We start from the raw sequence: 18886 nt of genomic DNA on the forward strand, positions 1-18886 counted from the left end.
ACTTGTTGCTTAGAATGTAACGAAAAAGTGCGCCGAAGATACCGAAACGATTTAATGCTGCATCACAGTTTTATGAGCGATTTCGCACTTTGGATGGTACAATTTTCCTTGCAATCAGCAATACAGCAATCCAGAATAAATGCTATCAGAAAAAATATGGAAAATTTCGTTAGTAGGGTAAATGAGGTATTTTGGCCCATGCGTTACGCGCTCTTTATTTTGGCCCACCACGGCAAAATCAAATGGAGTGGACCAAAATCAGGGGGCTGATATGACGTCACATTTTCGTTGCTCACATGAAAAAGGCGGCAAACGCAAAGCGATTTCACAAAACGAATTTATCTAACCATTTTCACAGTTTCATGTATTTCGCATTAATTGTCTGCCTGAAATTGGCTATGTGATGCTAAAACCTTGACTAAAATCGAACTAAAACTAACAAAATTTAACAATTTATACATCCGACTCGGTTGTCAGCTTGAGCCCATCTATGAAGCTGTCAGCTTGGGCCCGCTCTATGTTGGCTACGTTTTTTTTGTATAGGTTGGTATTGGAAGTGTCATTCCCGTGACCAAAATAGACACCGCGTAACGCTTGAGCCAAAATACCTTATTTACCCTATATTTTCTTGTTTGGTCGATCAAAACGTTAACTCCGACAAACTCAATTTTTTATTCGGCTGTCAATCGAGGCTTCATCAATGAAAAATGACAGCTAACGTGTGGTGAACTTGAACTTTTTGTTTTGCTCATACGCAAGATTCCGTTATGTTTACAATAATTGCCGTTCAAAACAGAAGCACGTGAAAGTGTCTACCTGGTGGTTAACAAGCAACAGTTACCATAGTAACCAACGGAACGGCGTTGATTAGCAGAAAACTTTCTACCTCAATTGGCAAAGTAAAGTGAAAATGGATGAAAACGAGTGGAAAATGTTGGTTGGAACTTTCTGTAACAACGTACAAAATCCTGAAAGGATGGTCCGCCAGCGGTCGTTGAAGGAGTTGCTTGAGCAGATCCATCGGGAGCTGTTGCCTTCACAGGCTCCGCTAGTGTTCGAAGGCATTTACCTCCACGTTCTACGTTGTTACGCAGATCGTTTCGAGATGGTTCGAACCCTCGCGATAACACTTATCGGAGAAATACTGGATAAGCTTCCAGCTAATGACTTTTATCTGAGTTATATTGTTCCTGCAATTAACCATCGTCTGGGTCAGTCGGAAATTATCGAAGAGAGTGAGGAAGTTCGACTGATTCTGCTGGAACAGTTGCATGCAATCATCAAGAAATATGCAGATCCAGATGGCAATCGTGGCGATCCATTGTTGAAATCGTACGACAACATCATTGACATTCTTGTTAAAACTCTGAGGGATCCTTATCCCGCTGCACAGAAGCAGAGCTGTGAAGTAGTCAAGCTGTTAGCAGAATCGACTCCAAGCATGCATTACCGGGCGGAAGCCTTAGTGAGTCCGGCCACTACGATTCTCAGGCATCGACATTTCGCAAACCGTGTTGCTTCTATCGAAGCCCTAGGCATACTGGCATTGCACGTTCATTCCAGTTCGGATTGCGTGACGAAAGTAATAGTGGATATTTCACCGCTGCTAATGGACAGCGTTCCGATGGTAAGGATGGCATGCGGTCGAGTCGGATGTATGATGCTGGTGAAGTTAAGGGACCGATACTCGTTATTTCATCGGATTTTGCCATTGGTTTTAAATTGGTAAGGACTAAATGCATGCGACCTGATAACAATTGACTCTATTTCCGAATTAATTTTAGTTTAACGGACGACACATCGGAAGTTCGCGATGATATCTTACCTCGGTGGATTGAAGCAGGAGAGTTGTATTATAAAGAAAACGAAAGCGAGCTTGCTAAAATTAGACTAATCGACAAGTTGCCTGCCAATTATCCTCTTGAGAGGTATGAAAGGCCTTCTCTTCCCTGCAGAGCAATTGTGCAACGCAGCCTTAGAATAGTCAATCTTGTACTTTATGAAATGGAAGAATGGAAGGAAGATATAAGGCTGCACGCTACCAAACTGCTGAAGTTAATAATTTTGCACGCTGAAAAGACATTTTCAACTCTGTTCATGGAGGTTAATCCAGTGCTTTGTAAAGCTTGTATGGATATGGATAAACAGGTGGCAGAAGAAGCACTAGAAGTTGCTAGGTTGTGTGGTATTCTTCTGGATTACGACACATGGAGCAGGCATGCATTAGCTGAATTTAAAAAATTTCCTACGCTAGGTCATCTAAGATGCTTAAACGCTATGTATCAGTCTTCTGGTTTGGACAGATTCAAAGATCTCCTTAAGATTGCGATTATTCTAACCGACACAGAAATCTGTCATCAGTTGAAACCTTCGTATCAATTAGAATTAATTAACTTTAGCGATATACTATCAATCGACTATCATCGTGTACACATTTCGAACGAAATAGAAGGGTTGGCAAACCAGTCCGACCAAAAACAGGTGGAAAAACTACTCTATACTGTTGTGATAAAAGTGGCTGCTTTTTCTCACGAAGATGCAGAGTCGGTTCGAGAACGTGCCTTAGAAATCCTGTCGAAATTACATTCCGGTGAAGTCGAGCAGCTTCACGATCGGCATTTGGCGGATGTTTGCGGCTCGTTGGAGAATTTGGAATCATCAAATTCGGATACAGCCGAAAGCATCATGCTCCTGGCGGGACTGCTGTCGGTTTGCGGTTTTCGGCTGGCATATCATGACGCTCTCAAGACAGCACTCGGAACTGCACTCAAGCACGCGATTCCGCAAGGGAAAATCAAACTCTTCAGTTCGATATCTATCGTAAGTGCAAAAATCTTCCTGTTTCTTATGTCATGTCTGGGGTGGGGTACTGATGTGGTACGAGTTTGTTCCGCTGTAAGCGAGGAGATAAATTGTAGTTTTTCTTTTTTACTGCTTTCCTGTGCTGACTGGCTACCTCCGGGGGATTGCAGGCGATGCTTCGATGGAATAGAACAATGTCGACTTCCGCGGACGAGCAGAGACTGCTGTTGCTAAGTTTTATTGAAGGTCAGTTTCACGGTCGCCTGGCTGGAATACGAAATTGAATTTGCTCATCTTGTTGCTGTATTTTCTTTTCTTTTCAGATATTATTGCACCCTATTTGGTGTGGGCTGCCGGAAGAAGTGCAGAGTCTATCCGCTCGATGGCAACAGCTTGCCTTTGTTCCATATCGCAGGGTACCGATAATTCGATTGTAAGTAGAACAAATTGTGCAAAACTATTTCAAATCTAAGCGACTCGTGCTCTCTGGGCATGTTCGAATTGTAGTGCTGTTTTACGATTATTTAAGAATTTTTACTATTGTATTATTCCATTTGCACGAAAATGTAATGGTTTATTGCGCGCCTCTAATTTCCGTGGGAGCAGATGAATCGTTACATTTAATAATACTGTCCACCGTCTGTAACCTTGCAACCGAAATTAGGTTTCGAATTAATGATGATTATGGTTTCTTTTGCACTACCGGTTGCTTGCAATGGAAGCCATAATCGTTTGCATACCTAGCACCAGATGTTTGGGATAGATCGGAAAATATTTAGCGGAAGCTTCACTCACAGCTTTCTTCCTCATTGTGAGAGTTTTTATTAAAATTACAACCACTTGCAGTGTTGTTTAACCGGTCATTTTAAAAGGGAAATCCCTATCAAAGGACGTTAGGTACATAGTTTTTTTTTATTAATATCATTCAACTAGACATTTACCTTTACCTATTAGAGTAATTCGGGCGTTTGGGGGTCTTTTTTAATATTTTGTTTATTGTTTTGTTTGGTAGTTTAAGTAATCCTTTGGTACTTGGTGAATTTGTAATGCGTGCCAATGTGTAACGATTGTGCAAAAAGGCGTTGAGGAGAAACTTGAAATTGAGTGTGAAAGAAAGATACGCAAGCTTCAGATTACGTTGGAAGAGGGCAGTGTTGCAGTTCATGTCTACAATCAACTCGAAGATACTGCGGAATTGGAATACGGAAAGGAACAAAATTCCTAATCTGTGGTGATTCGTGTTACTGAAAGTTCACCGTTTAGTGCGCACGGAGTGTATTCCAGAACAACAGTTGCCAGTGCAATTGACGGGATTCTGAAAAAGGTCAGAAGACCTCCCCAACCTATTTGCAAAGGAGTTCGTAGGGCAATATCAAGCGGGTTTCATGGGTGCCCATGCCACCACGGATCAGATTTTCGCGCTTCGGCAAGTGTTGCAGAAATGTCCCCAATACAATGTGCCCACGCATCATTTATTCATCGACTTCAAATCGGCGTATGACACAATCGATCGAGATCAGCTATGGCAGATTATGCACTACTACGGATTTCCGTATAAACTAACGCGATTGGTCAAGGCGACGATAGATCGAGTAATGTGTGTTGTTGAATCTTGAAGAGGGTTACGGCAAGATGATGGGCTTTCATGTTTGCTGTTCAACATTGCTTTGGAGGGTGTGATAAGAAGAGCGGGTATAGACACGAGTGGCACGATATTCACGAAGTCCGTCCAGCTTCTTGGTTTCGCTGACGACGTTGACATTACACGTACCTTTGAGAGTATGGCGGAAAGGTACATCGGATTTAAAACTGAAGCCAAACGGATTAGACTTGTCTTTAATGTATCGAAAACAAAATACATGAATGAAAGAGGTTCTAGAGAAATAAATGCTGACCTCCCTCCCAGGGTTCATTTAGACGGTGATGAAATGGAGGTGGTAGAAGAGTTCGTGTATCTGGGCTTACTGGTTACCGCAGACAACGACACTAGCACAGAAATACAAAGACGCATTATGGATGGAAATCGTGCCTACTTTGGACTCCGTAGGACGCTGCGATCGAACAAAATTCAACAAAGTTAACAATCTACAAGACGCTGATTAGACCGGTAGTCCTTTACGGCCATGTGACATGTGACTATGCTCGTGGAGGACCAACGCGCCCATAGTGTTTTCGAACGGAAGGTGTTGCGCACCATCTACGGCGGAGTGCAGATGGGAGACGGAACGTGGAGGAGGCGAACGAACCATGAATTGAATCAGCTGCTTAGGGAACCACCCATCGCTCACACCGCAAAAATCGGTCGCCTGCGATGGGCTGCGCACGTCGTGGGGATTTCGGACGACAGCCCGGTTATAAAAGCTCTCAATAATGATCCGACTGGAACGAGAGGGCGGGGCGCGCAGCGAGCAAGATGGATCGATCAAGTGGAAGGCGACCTGCGGACCCTACGCAGACTTCGTGGACCGAGTGGAATGGAGATGACATCTTCGTACAGCAGAGGAAACTACGGTCTGGAGCTGATTAGGTAAGTAAGTAAGTAACTTCCCCAACAAAAAATAGCCTGGAGTTAGCGGTTGCAAGTCCTGGGGATGGGATGGATGGGTTTCGAGTTCGTTTTCTGTCAGCATTACGTTGTCTATAATTCGTCTCAGATGAAACTTCATAGATTTTACTGCCGCTTCCCAGATGGCACCTAGATCTTAGTTTCGGCTAGACATATACTGAAATTGGAACGATACAGAGAAGATTACTATGGTCCCTGCGCAAAATGCCACCTAGCATGAGTTACCTGGGAGGAACGTTTGTGAAGCGTACCCATTGGCAAAACTAGCGCTCATTTCTAGGGGGGGGGGCTAAAGCCCACGGCATTTTTTTAAACCATTTTATTTGGTCGGCCAGGTCCATTTTCTAGGGGGGGGGGGGGCAAAATCTCTCCCAGGGAGGGCTTAGCCCCCCCTAGTCCGCCAATGAGCGTACCTTCCGGTTACTAGATCTTTTTACTGCTGAGAAAGGAACAACTTACGGAGCTTCTCGTCGTTGAGCGCCATGAATGTTTGGTTTACCACGAATCCTTCGGATGAAAGATCCGGAACAAAGTCGTGGCTGTACATCCTACAGTCTTGAGAGTTATTCTATCCCTACCTCCTCGTGGTACCAGCTAAGATACGAGAGCAACCTCACCGAAGATCGGTTAACTAACCCCGGTGGAAACCAAGGTCGTATGCTGACAAGGAAGGAGGGCTCTTTCGAGCTATGGGTTCCGCCGGCGATACTGAGGGGTTAGTTACGGGCTTTGCAAGCCAGCACAGCTAAAAAACCAAAGCAACGAATAACGTAAGTAATCGCTCGGATCGGATGAATCGGCAAATACCCAGGCGACGAAGACGGACTAACGATTGGAAATTAGGAACATAGAACTGACATTTTCTAAATTTCCTCGGAAGTACCGCTGTACTGCTTTCACGACACACGGGAGTTCATCAAAGACTCAATGAATCTCGCAAAGGCTTTAACACGCGGACCGAAGCGTGCAGAGATAAAGATGGAGATATTTTGACTGACGACTGGGCGTTGTTCGAAAGGGAAGGAAGTGCGTTGAGGAAATGACTTCATTGGTAGAGCAAGCAACGGAGGCACGTCTCCGATACCCCCATGGATGAGCGAAGTTAAAGGGGCCAGCGGCCGAAGAACTACAGAGCAGCAGGAAAGGATGGTATTGGAGCAGAACTTATTAAATGGGCCCGGACAAGTTGTCTGCGTCAATTGGTTGATAAGATTTGGGATACGGAACGACCACCGGAGGAGTGGAGGAGGAGGAGGAGGAGACGGGGTTATTTTCCCTATCTACAAGCTAGGTTGTGAGAACTACCGAGCGATCACTATCTTGAATGCCTCCTACAAAGTGCTTTCCCAAGTCATCTTCCATCGACTATCGCCAATAGCCAAAAGATTCGTGGGAATTATCAGGCCGGCTTTATGGAGGATCGGTCTACAATGGACCAAATTCTGAAGCAATAGTGTTATGAAAACAAATTCCTGATTCTTCTGATCAAATGAGAATATCGCGGGGCAAAATTTCGAAGCTCAAATCCATGAAATTAGCATTTACAGTCATCCCAGTATTACGGGCCAGTTAAGCATGATGCTGCTACAAAATTATCGGTAGAAACACAGATTTAAATAATTTACAGATTATTTACAACTTAATTGGTTATAAATATAGCATAGTTTGATGTTCTGTAGGCAATCTTGTTCAAAAATTACACACTTTTTTGCAGAACAACAAAATGTGAGCATATTCCATTCCCAGTATTATGGGCCACTTTTAAATCTGGTCAGAACTATGGGTCAATGTTCCCAGTATTGTGGGTCAGTAAAACAACATAGGTTTTATTTCGAGAAAATCGCGCGCACGCGCGCGCTCGTGTGTGTGTGTGTGTGTGTGTGTGTGTGTGTGTGTGTGTGTGTGTGTGTGTGTGTGTGTGTGTGTGTGTGTGTGTGTGTGTGTGTGTGTGTGTGTGTGTGTGTGTGTGTGTGTGTGTGTGTGTGTGTGTGTGTGTGTGTGTGTGTGTGTGTGTGTGTGTGTGTGTGTGTGTGTGTGTGTGTGTGTGTGTGTGTGTGTGTGTGTGTGTGTGTGTGTGTGTGTGTGTGTGTGTGTGTGTGTGTGTGTTCTCGCGATTTAGGGATCTGGTTGTATCTTGTACTGCACTCGGATTTCGAGTAGAATGTCAAGTTCATTCGAGTCACGTAGAGGGCTTCATCAAAGTGATGGTCTCTATGGCAAACCAAGTATGCAAAAGGCGGCGTAAGCTAAACGGATACGATAGGCAGGGCATGTTGCAAGAATGCCGGACAACTACCCTACAAAGATGGGTATTTGGCGATATTTGGCTCACATCCGGTAGGAATAAGGGCGCAGCGAGCAAGATGGTTAGATTAGGCGGAGCGAGTCTGAGAAATTGAAGAGCGTTGGCCCACAACCGAGTGCATTGGAGAAAATTTGTTCATCAGGCTTTACCTTAGAACAGCAAGCCAACTAAGTACAGTAAGTAAATTTAGGAAGAAGAAAAGTATTTGATCCTGGATTATTAGTTTTGGGTGGTTTCCAAAAATAACGCGGAACTGTACTGTACGGTAGATTGTGATCCCTTGCAACTTCCTGAACTTTTTCGATTTGTCTTGCTGGATCAAAAGCGTGATGCAATATATCAGAATCATAGAGCTTCGATTTCTGTATACTGATTTTCTGTGCACGTTTTTTCGTTTTACTGAAAACAAATTACAATTATAGTCAAAATCAGCGAATACTGTTGATCTATATGCTTGACCCATAATACTGGGAAAAGTCAATTTTGCTCCCAGTATTATGGGCCATTGTTTAATATCGTACACACTTAAAAAACTCAGCAAAATTTGCCGAGATTTGGACAGCCGAGCGTTCGGTAAAAATTTGAGTTTTGCAAATCGACGTTTACGGATCTTTACTAACGTTTGGCATCATAAAAAATTTTACCGAACGCTCGGCTGTCCAAATCTCGGCAAAATTTTGCTGATTTCGGCACTTTTTTTAAGTGTGTATATTAAAGCGGAAAATGAATTTTACTAGGCAGTTTCACCGTAATTCAATGAATTCATACCTATTCCCTCGATTTTCGTTCATTTCATGCTCAGACACACAAATTTACGCCGCTATTCAGCTTATAATTCACAACCGACTTTTTATAACAACCGCAAAAATAACAATAAATCGACAGTCGATTGGAGCCAACTGACAACTATCGAAAAATTAAGAAAATTAACGCATTTGAACTAAGTGTATTGCTATCAAGCATGCAGCGGTTTCTATCTATTGAACTCATACTCGATAGTTAAATCACAGAGAACAGACATCCAAGCGAAAGGTCCCCACTTGGATAAAACTTATGTCAAGTTAGTTGGGAAACTATAGTGATGATGTCGCTGAAGGCGCAGAAAATTCTACACTAAACCTTAGATTATTAATAGTACATAGATACGCCACTCTGCGCAACGTCGCGTGGTGGTAAAGAGACATCTGTGGCGGCTGGGTGAACCACAGTTTGATGGTATTTGTAAAGCACATACACGCTAAACGTCAGCTGCTTATTTTTTGGTAAATTTTAACTCAAATCGTTTTTTGAGTCAGGGATTGTTCAAAGCAGATGGTAAACATTTTTAAAGATTCAAAAAAGCAAAATAGAAAACTATTCACGACGCGTAGGATAAGTGCGGGTCGTTTCGTCATCTCATAAGCTATTGTTGCAATATATGTTTGCTTTCTACTACCATCAACAACAAAAGTTTCGACACAACCATTGAAATTAGAGTAATGATTGTTAATGGTAAGATCACAGAGAACAGACATCCAAGCGAAAGGTCCCCACTTGGATAAAACTTATGTCAAATTAGTTGGGAAACTATAGTGATGATGTCGTTGAAGGCGCATAAAATTCTACACTAAACTCACAACAGCTAGCTTCTGGCGCTAGCATAACGCTTTTAGTCCATATATACTAGCACCAGAGGAGTTAAAGGTTGTCAGTGTGCAAATCAAAAGAATCATTTAGTTGGGAAACTATAGTGGTGGTGACACTAGCATATTAGGTAATTTTAATTTGAAATTTTATCCAAGAATTCCCGAAAAATTTGTTCCTGAATGGATGTCTGTTCTCTGTGGTAAGATGTAGTGATACAAGTTCATGACGGAACGTAATACTTAAGGCCCCATACACATACAAACAGGTTCGAAGAAAATGTTGGTGAATTCAGTTAGTGAATGCCAACACGCTCGGCTGTGTGTGTGAGTGCTATGAACCAAGCCGGCGGAAGAAGATGTTGGGTTCGGCGCTTAACCGGAATGACTTGCCAACATTTTGTTCATTCCCAAGTAACAATTTCAGACTGATAAAACGCTTTTATAGCTGATTTTATTCAACCTGTGGCTGAACTTTGGTTTAGGTTTAAAAATGAAACTCTTTTTTCAGCTCCCAAACATCTAAATCTCGTGATTCAAGCTTCAAGCTTCAATAGCTGCTTTCGAAGCTCGCGTCTTTTTAAATAACCAATTTGGGCAATGCTGTCAATTCTATTTTTAGAACGAGAAATAGTTTTGCAATATGCTTTTCCAATCGCTTAATCAACATCTCATCAGCCTTTATGCAGCCAAAAAAATGTATTTTTAATTTTAAAAAAATTAAACGCGTCATTTTTATTTTGCCGTGAACATTGTCGAACGCGAAATTTTTAGTTTCGAATAACTCTAATTCATATAAGTAAGCTAATTAAAAATGCATGTCTTTTTTCGGGAATTGAACCCGCCATCTTCTGGTCCATAAGCACTCACCCTTATGATCCGCCCCATCTACATCTACAGAACAGACAGTGGCAATATCTTTACACCTGAAGCAATCGATAATGTTGATAACTGATAAACTTTTGCTGTCAGCCTAATTGCGAAATTCTATGATCTGGCAGTATGTGTGCTGTGAACCGAATAAAAACTTGGTAGTAGTTTGTAAAGCCACTTTAACACGCTTAAGCAGCCTTGAAGTAGTTTGAAAGCTGTGAGCCTAATGAAATCTTCTACTTTAAACTTTAACACCTTTAAGCAGCCATAAAACGGATTGATGTTTATGACTGTTTAGCAGCGGACACGGAGTAAATCGCTTCCTGTTACTATTTTAAAATTAAAATTTTTAAAAAATATTTACTATTTTAAATGTGTCCACCTCATCATAACAACTCTTGCCACATACTGTTCTGGGGACTTGACAACTCAAGATCGTATTGAAAAAGGTGAAAACTTTCGTTAAATATTCATCAATATCGGTAAATATATTTAGCACCCGGGTAAAAGTATGTAAATATGCATAAATATATTTAATATATTTAATAAATTGGAAGCGATTCGCCCCGTGGCATTTGCATTATTATCATTTGCAGCTGAACTTGGATTAATCTAGATGTTTTCCTTAATATCAATGTATATGACATAAAAAACAGCAACATTGCCGTTGTCGCTCTTTCTCTTTCTTACTTCGGCGATTTCCCTATGTCTCACGTTTGTACCCAGTTGCTCTTTTAAACAGCGGTGTCCAGTAAGGTGCAAAATGCGGGATATCTCTTTGGCAATTTAAATACTGTTTCTTAGAACGACATGGTTTTCGAATAGCCCCCTAATGAAAAACTTTCAAGGGTATTTTTAATCTCATTTCTGTATACAACTAGACAGTGTGCACATTTGATGTATGACAGTTTTCACATCTGTCACCAAAACTTCTATAAGATGAGAACATTACACACATACATTGACAGTGTGCTTCACCCAGCTGCAGATAGGTAGCGCTGATGGCATACCACTTACGCGTTATATGAAGAAATCAAAGAGTTGCATATCTATGTACTATTAATAATCTAATACTAAACTCACAACAGCTAGCTTCTGGCGCTAGCATAACGCTTATAGTCCATATATACTAGCGCCAGAGGAGCCAAAGGTTGTCAGTGTGCAAATCAAAAGAATCATTTAGTTGGGAAACTATAGTGGTGGTGACGCTAGCATATTAGGTGATTTTAATTTGAAATTTTATCCAAGAATTACCGAAAAATTTTTTCCTGAATGGATGTCTGTTCTCTGTGGTTAAATACTAATTTGTTACGTATGAAACTAATGTAAAGTATGGACTGGCCCATAATACTGGCTCATAATATTGGGGTGACTGTAATGCTGGAATGCTGGATAATAACACTTTAATCTGCGATAAGTTTCCGAAAGGAATATTCTCAATTTGCGCCTTTCTTATTTTCCGCTGGTGTAATGCAGGCTCAGTCAGATCAAAACTTTACCAAACGGTTTTTTTTTGTTTCACCACCGGATACATACTGTTTTGCTTCAGCCAGCATCTGTAGAGCATACAGTCTTCTGTAAGTCTTCCATTTCTAGTGCAGTGAACTCTTGGAAAAGTTAATCGATTGGGGAATGGGTCGATTAACTTTTCCGAGTAGTCCTAAAAATCATTGAAAATGATAAATACAAAAGCGAAAAATGCATTCCGGGATATAGGATACACATTTTTATGTATCTAGAATTTGTAATGGAAACAAATATGTAGCAGGATCTTTATGAAATAATACTTAGTTCCTTTCAGTAAGTTTAAAATAGTCGGTTACAAGTTTACTTTTGTTTTTTCGTGCAGTCTACGTCCGATAATGTGATAATGCGACTACGTTTTGATAATGTTCGCGCTTATTTTTAGTTCCTTGCTGTTCCTTCTTTTGCGTTTAAAATTCAATCTGAGTTTGCGGTTTTCAAGTATGTTATCAATAATCCTGAAGTAACTATGCGATCAATATTTAGTGAACGGGACACAACACTAATAGTTCTTACAAAATCTTTTAGAACTGTTAGCGCAAAATTACGGTTCTTATGTTGGCATAAAAAAAAGTTTTTGTAGTGAAACTATGTGCTGGTATTGAACTATTGTTGCAACAAGAGTTTAATTTAATTCCAGTTATGATGCGACTTTATATGAAACTGTGGAAAGGCAACAATAAACCGAAAAATGAGAAATAAAGATAGGAGGTAAATACACGTGTGTGGACGTACGCTTGGACAACCAATAAATTCAAACTCTCAGAAAAGTTAAGGCAAAAATTAACTTTTTAGAGCGTTGCATGAGAGTTGATTTTCGGTTAACTTTTCTGAACAATTAACTTTTCAGTGAGTTAACTTTTCCGAGAGTCCACTGTATCTGTAAAACAGTCTCAATAACTGTAGGTGTTTGATTGTCAATGCATTTTTGCCTGGTCCATGAATCGCTCTTTTACCCCGTCCGTGAATCGCACTCTTGCCCCGCTAGGCGCTTGACAAGGTTTGATTCTTTTCACCGTGTTTTCAAAAGAGACGTATGAGTGACGGAAAACGCTGCTACAATTTTTCAACAAGTAAAAGCTTCCAGTTAATATCGTATTTGCGATATAACAAAGTATCATATCAAAACCGCTCTAAAATAGCATTTTCACATAACTCAGCAACTATGCTTCGTAAACAACAAATGTTTACGATAGATTCAAGCTGTCAAGGTAGTCACCCATCTATGGCAATGCAGTCAATTTACTCGGAATCCGCACTGACAAATCATTGAATCGCACCTTTATACCCATCGCACTTTTGCCCTTCCTTAGTCTATATAAGGTACAGAAGTACTTTGGCTTATACGCCTATTCTTGGCCTTGGCTTTTTGATATTCTGCAATATTCATGCACTTCTCAATAGAATTAGTGCTGGAATTGTATTCTAAACTCATCTATGTATAATAGACAAGCAATAAATTCACTGTTCGAAGTAAAATTATTCAAATTACCAACAGAAATACTCACCAACAGAAAGCTTCATTGTAACAGCACCAAAGAAAATTCCGACTCAACATTGGAAAAAAAATACTTCAGCCTTTGAGTTATTCCATGCGAAGTGACCGAGAAAAAGTTCAAACGTGTAATCGACCTTCACGGATTCGAACCAAATTTTGCCAGATTGTTCGTTTTCGGTCAGAAAGCAAAAATCCAAAATTTGATACGGATCGAACATTCCCTCGATTAATGGGAGCACCTCCATTATTAAGGAAAATACCCGATTTTGTCAAAACCTCTTTTTTTCTTTTGCTTATATCTTCGGAAGTATTAGGTTTAGAAAGACACTATTTTCACTTTTTCAAAGGAAATCATCCAAGGAATTCGAAAAAGATAAAAATGTGCAATTGCTTGCTTTAAAACGCTACATCTCGGGATCTGCAAAGAATACCTCTAGGCGATGAGTGATTCTTATGTAAAAAATCTGCGGAACACAATGAAGTTGAAATTTTAGAGATAAAATGTAAATTTAGTTTTCAAATCGAGTTTAAAAATGTTTGGCAGCACTAGTGCTCAAAAATATCTTTTTCGATTTCCTTGGATGATTTCCTTTGAAAATGTGAAAATAGTGTCTTTCTAAACTTAATATCGCCGGAGATATAAGGAAAAGAAAAATGAACTATCGCTTGCTTTAAAACGCTGTATCTCGGGATTGGTAAAGAATACCTCAGGGCGATAAATGATTCTTATGTAAAAAAATCTGCAAAAGACAATGAAGTTGGAATTTTTGAGATCAAATTGTCTTCATTGAAAGAAAAATGAAAATTTAGTTTTCAAATTAAGTTTAAAAATATTTGGCAGCACTGGTGCCTAAAAATAATATTTTTTTCGAATTCTTTGGGTAATTTGCCTTAAAAATGTGAAAATAGTGTCTTTCTAAACCCAATACTAAATAAGAGGTTTTGACAAAAAAGGGTATTTTCCTTAAAAATGGAGGTGCTCCCATTAATCGAGGGAATGTCCGATCGGCACCAAATTTTTGCTTTCTGACCGAAAACGAACAATCTGGCGAAATTTGGTTCAAATTCGTGAAGATCGATTACATGGGGCTCGGACGCATCTCGTGGAGTGGCCCGTATGTTGATTCATTATTTGTTATTGTCTGCATATTTGACATTTGTGCGTCACACATGATGAGAGGCTTTCTGTAAACATTGGATGTTTGATTTCCAGGAGCCAATGAAAATTGTGATTAAAATTTGGGGACTAAGTTTAGGCGCTTTAGATTGCTTACAATTTTTAATATTTGTGAAACTAGTTCAGACGGTTATCAACATACTGGAACCCACATTGCCCATAAATGGAAGACAGTCACATCTGCAAAAACGTGCAACTACGAAAAACGCTGTTGAAGCCACGAGAATTTTTCTTTAATATTGAATCGATTTTGGAAACAAATCGTCCAATTCGTCATAAAATCACTTGAATGTACGTAACAGAATAATTTTACAAGCAATTTGTTCACAAGTGATCTAAAATTTGTTCCAAAACTTAGAAAAACTGTCGAAGTTAGTGATATGCGTTTATTTGTGCTTGAATAAGCAAGAATAAACGCATGACAGTCACAGCATGCCTTGATCCTTGCGTTGTCGGTGACTCGGCAGTATTTTCAAGACCATGTGTCGTTGTTGTTTTGATAATTTACGTGTTCGTTCAATACAATTGTTCAAAATGTCCTTTTTGACTCAAATCTCTTCCTGGCGTTTTCTCCTTTTTATTGTAATTTGATATCTAGAGTTTATAGTGAGGTCGCATGATGGGGTTTGTTTGACTCAGAAGCTGGTCGCTTTCCTGTGTGTCCGGAACACTCCTAGAACGTGTCCGAGTACGACCAATGTGATCCTGAACACTATATGTGACAACAAATGAACTATTTCAAACTAGTTTTGCTATTTTGAGTAGCGATTTACATTGTCACATGTTGTATTTTAGTTAAATTCAGAAACTGATCCCCGTAGAGGTATCTGAGTAGAGTCCCATATATTCCGGAACTTGTTCCCACTGTAACTTCGGAATCGTACATCCGATCCAAATTCTTCCATGTTCCGATCCGATCCATGTTCTTCTAGGCCATAAAATGTTCCGTTTGGTAGTTGCTGCAGTCGAATCGGTTCAGGCATTTCCAAAAAATAGATACTTATTGATATATTTTTACTACTGTGACTGTTATGCGTTTATTTGTAATATGGGACTGACATAGTTTGATATTTTTTTTCAACATTTTGGGAACAAATATAACTTTTTTGTTTAAAATATTGAAAGAACAGTTAATTTAAAGATGATTCCCAGGTTTATCTCAAAAGTGGTGAAATGTCAGATGAGACTATTATGCATTTATGGGCAGCGCACTCCAAAGGAATCTCAGAAAAATCAGTTTAAAAATGTGTTATTTTTTGATAAAGATTTTTATAGCTCGTTAAGCGAAAGAGATAGAGAGTTACAGTATTTAACAAAGTTGCTTATTTTGATGTGTTCTACAACTTTGCTGAAGACATCATACCTTTTTGAACGCATTTAAATAAACGAAAATTTGTATCACACTAATGAAACCACCAAAAGCACAATAAGTTGCTATAACGCAAAAATGAGTTATTTTTGAGGCATAGTGTCTTTGGAGTAGTTTAATAATAAAATATAGCGCATCTTTCTGCACTATTAGGGTGACCGTGAATTCACCTATTAGGGTGATACGAACTTTTGTTTTTTTAAATAAGATTAAAAAAAAATTTTGTTTCTTCAAAATGTTGCAGAGCATACTAAAATAAGCAGTGTTGCTGAATATAGTAACTATCTATTTCTTACCGGTTGCGAAATATAATGATGTGTCAAAAAGGTGCACTTAAAAATCAATTATGACCAAAAACTTTGCGCACAATCTTTTCATTGCTTTCAAATGTTCTACAAAGTTATTCAGTATGCTAAAATACACAATTTATCTGAAGACTGTTTTGCACGAAGCTGCATATTCAATGAGTTATAAACATTTTTTAAAAAAATAACACATTTATTTCTCTGATCCCGGTAAATGGTCCATGCACTTTCCGGTAGTACACCGCCGATTGGGCTCTGTCCAAATGAAGTTTAACAAAAGAAAGAAACCAAAGTATGGCTGGAAGATTAAGACTCTAGAAATTTCAAGGACGCCTGAGTGGATGACAGTATCTTAAAATTTTTATTTACTTAATTATTAAATTATTTCCTGGATTAAGAAAAAATTCGCTTGCATTTTGGTAACCATATTTTTAATATTCGATTTGATTTCATGAAATTCCAGAACCCTTTGACTCAAATCTGTACGGCAATTTAAAGAATCCCTAACTGTAACATTGTATTATAAAGATAAATATCATTTTGATTTTACTTTCCCGAAACAATAATGCTCACTGAGCAGAAATGTAATCCGCTGAAAATTTTTGTATCCGATACTCCGCTAGTCTGCCTAATAGATTAAAGTCAGATTTCCTCTTTCCAGTTTGTAACCATACTGCCGAATCACCTGCAAATCCTAGCCGGTCTAGTCGAGGATAACAGCATCGCAACACGTGCCTATTCGTTGAGAACTTTGCTAGCGATGGGACCGTTGGAGGCGGATAGTTTCAAACTAATCGCATTTGCCATTGTCGCCCGGTTGGACGATCCAAGCGGAGAGGTGCGTGAACTGGCAGCCAAATGCTTAGGCTGTTTACAACTGACTGCGGGGATCGCGGGCGAAGACAACGGGTCGGAACGAGCGCACTGCGAGGAAACCGTCCTGAGGCCAATCCTATCGACTATGTTTTTGCATTTGGAAAATCCGGAACTGAAGTTGAGAAAAGCAATTCTAGGTAAGTAATCAGACCGTTTTGCAGCAGCATGTGGCAGGAGATTGATGAGTATCAGTGGAACAGACGGCAGCCGAAAAGCTTGATTGCGATTACGCTCAATAACTGTTCTTTGCATGCCTTTGCCCTTCTGTTTTTGATGTTTCCTTCGACCATCGAAACAAACCATTCTATTCATTCGAAAATTAAACCACATTGTGGGTTGAGAAAAGATCAATCATGCCAAGTTCCCTGCACAGATGGCTAACAGAGTTGCATCATTGAACTCAGTCAGTATCAACCAACAGTATTTCTATAAAATTAGTAGTGCAATCTCCTGAAAGTCGTCAAAATATCCCTGTAGGAAGATTTCTCAACCAAGTTTTTTTTTCGTTTTTTTGTTCATTCTCCCACAATGTACTCAACAGATTCGCTAGCACGCCTGCTCATTCATCATCGCGAACTAATCAAAGGCCTAGCTAATGAAGTTGCTCCCGGATGCCCATACAAGAAGGATCTGGATAATATCCTCGTTCATCAATAAACGCCTCGGCTGGTCGACGGCAGTCGGCACTGTGTCTATTGCTTTCGTCGAAACGAGAGCAGCAACATCATCAACATCACCGGCAATCGCTTTCGCTAGTGTATAGCGTCGAGAATCGTGTGCTGGTCGAATACAAAGTGGCAACCGACAGCCATCAGGATAATTGATTCAAATCGTATTTGAGTTGAGTGAATACGTAGCATCGCGCCGGTTTTTTGGCGGATGATCGCTGTAAAGGGATTCCTGTTTTTTGCGAGTGTGTGTTTGATTTCAGGCAGTAGGTAGTATTTTTTGCAACTTTTATTTCTGTTGATCATAGTCAAAGACGGAGACCGATGAAGCGGTCGGGACGATATCAAAGATTTGGATTGCAAGAGCATTGGCTGGAAAATTGGTCTGCGATTGGTTGAGATTTCCGTTTTTTTTCCTGCTGCATTTTCCATGCACTCATCAGAAACGAACCGATTTGATGCCTCGACGATTCCTTTCGCTCGTAATTGCAATTATGAATTTTCTTTCTTTTATTCACATCGTTCGCTGGCAGCTTGGTCGGAATCGCAAATACGGCAGCTATCCATTTGATGCACTCCCGGCTGCTGCTGGCTTCCTATCCTATCCATTTTCGCCTCCGGGTGGCTTCGAATCGTACTTTGTTCCTGTGTTCATTCCGGCTATGTAATGCATCAATAAATATAATTTATTATTGGTTCATCTTCAATTTATCCATCTGGGTGAGCTTTCCGCGATTTTCCCGCTATCGAACTTGCTTTCCCTTGATCAATCAAATTTTTTTTCGATAGATTGTGGAAGTCCGATTCGATAGATTTTTTCCCATTTTCAGTGATGTCGCATAATTTCATACTCTTTGTGTGTGCTTTTTTATTATCTCTGCACACAATGTACCACTCGTTGGGAAACCGAGAGGAGAAAAAAAGCCAAAAAGCTTTTAGCGATTTTTTATGCGCCGTTCAATTCTGCCTTTGTGATGTGATGGAATTGTGTTTTGTGCGTGCAGGCGGATGTGATTTTTGCATTGCTGGTATTGCTGCCGTTTTGCAACATATTGTCCATCCGCCGAGAGTGTCAGCCTAATTGAGTTATCTATCAATTGTGTTTTCCATCATTATGGAATGAAACCGTGTCTCAGCTATTTATACAGATCCAGAAGCGATCCCGGCCGAATTCGTTGGTTTAGTGATAGTTTTTTTATATTCGGTGTGGTGGGGAAAAGTTTGTGATATTGAGCAAGGTTAGTCAAGAGAGGTTTTCTGATGTCCAAATTTGTTTTTCACCCCCGCTGGGTTACCCTTGA

At 40.0% G+C, this 18886-nt stretch overlaps 1 protein-coding gene and 1 non-coding gene across 2 annotated transcripts; both read left to right on the forward strand.

Annotated features, from left to right (window-relative positions):
• Positions 1–869: 869 nt before the first annotated feature.
• Positions 870–18656, forward strand: LOC128743190 (dynein axonemal assembly factor 5). Its single transcript, XM_053839717.1, has 6 exons — positions 870–1725; positions 1785–2820; positions 2973–3048; positions 3126–3235; positions 16703–17054; positions 17459–18656. Exons 1-6 carry the CDS (start codon positions 911–913, stop codon positions 17572–17574), a joined length of 2505 nt encoding a protein of 834 aa, XP_053695692.1. The 5' UTR covers positions 870–910; the 3' UTR covers positions 17575–18656.
• LOC128744859 (U6 spliceosomal RNA) lies at positions 5504–5608 on the forward strand. Its single transcript, XR_008412476.1, has one exon. It is a non-coding gene; the product is annotated as a U6 spliceosomal RNA (small nuclear RNA).
• Positions 18657–18886: the final 230 nt, after the last annotated feature.

The sequence above is a fragment of the Sabethes cyaneus genome, chromosome 3 (assembly GCF_943734655.1).
Source record: "Sabethes cyaneus chromosome 3, idSabCyanKW18_F2, whole genome shotgun sequence".
In the NCBI taxonomy this organism is placed as follows: Eukaryota; Metazoa; Arthropoda; class Insecta; order Diptera; family Culicidae; genus Sabethes; species Sabethes cyaneus.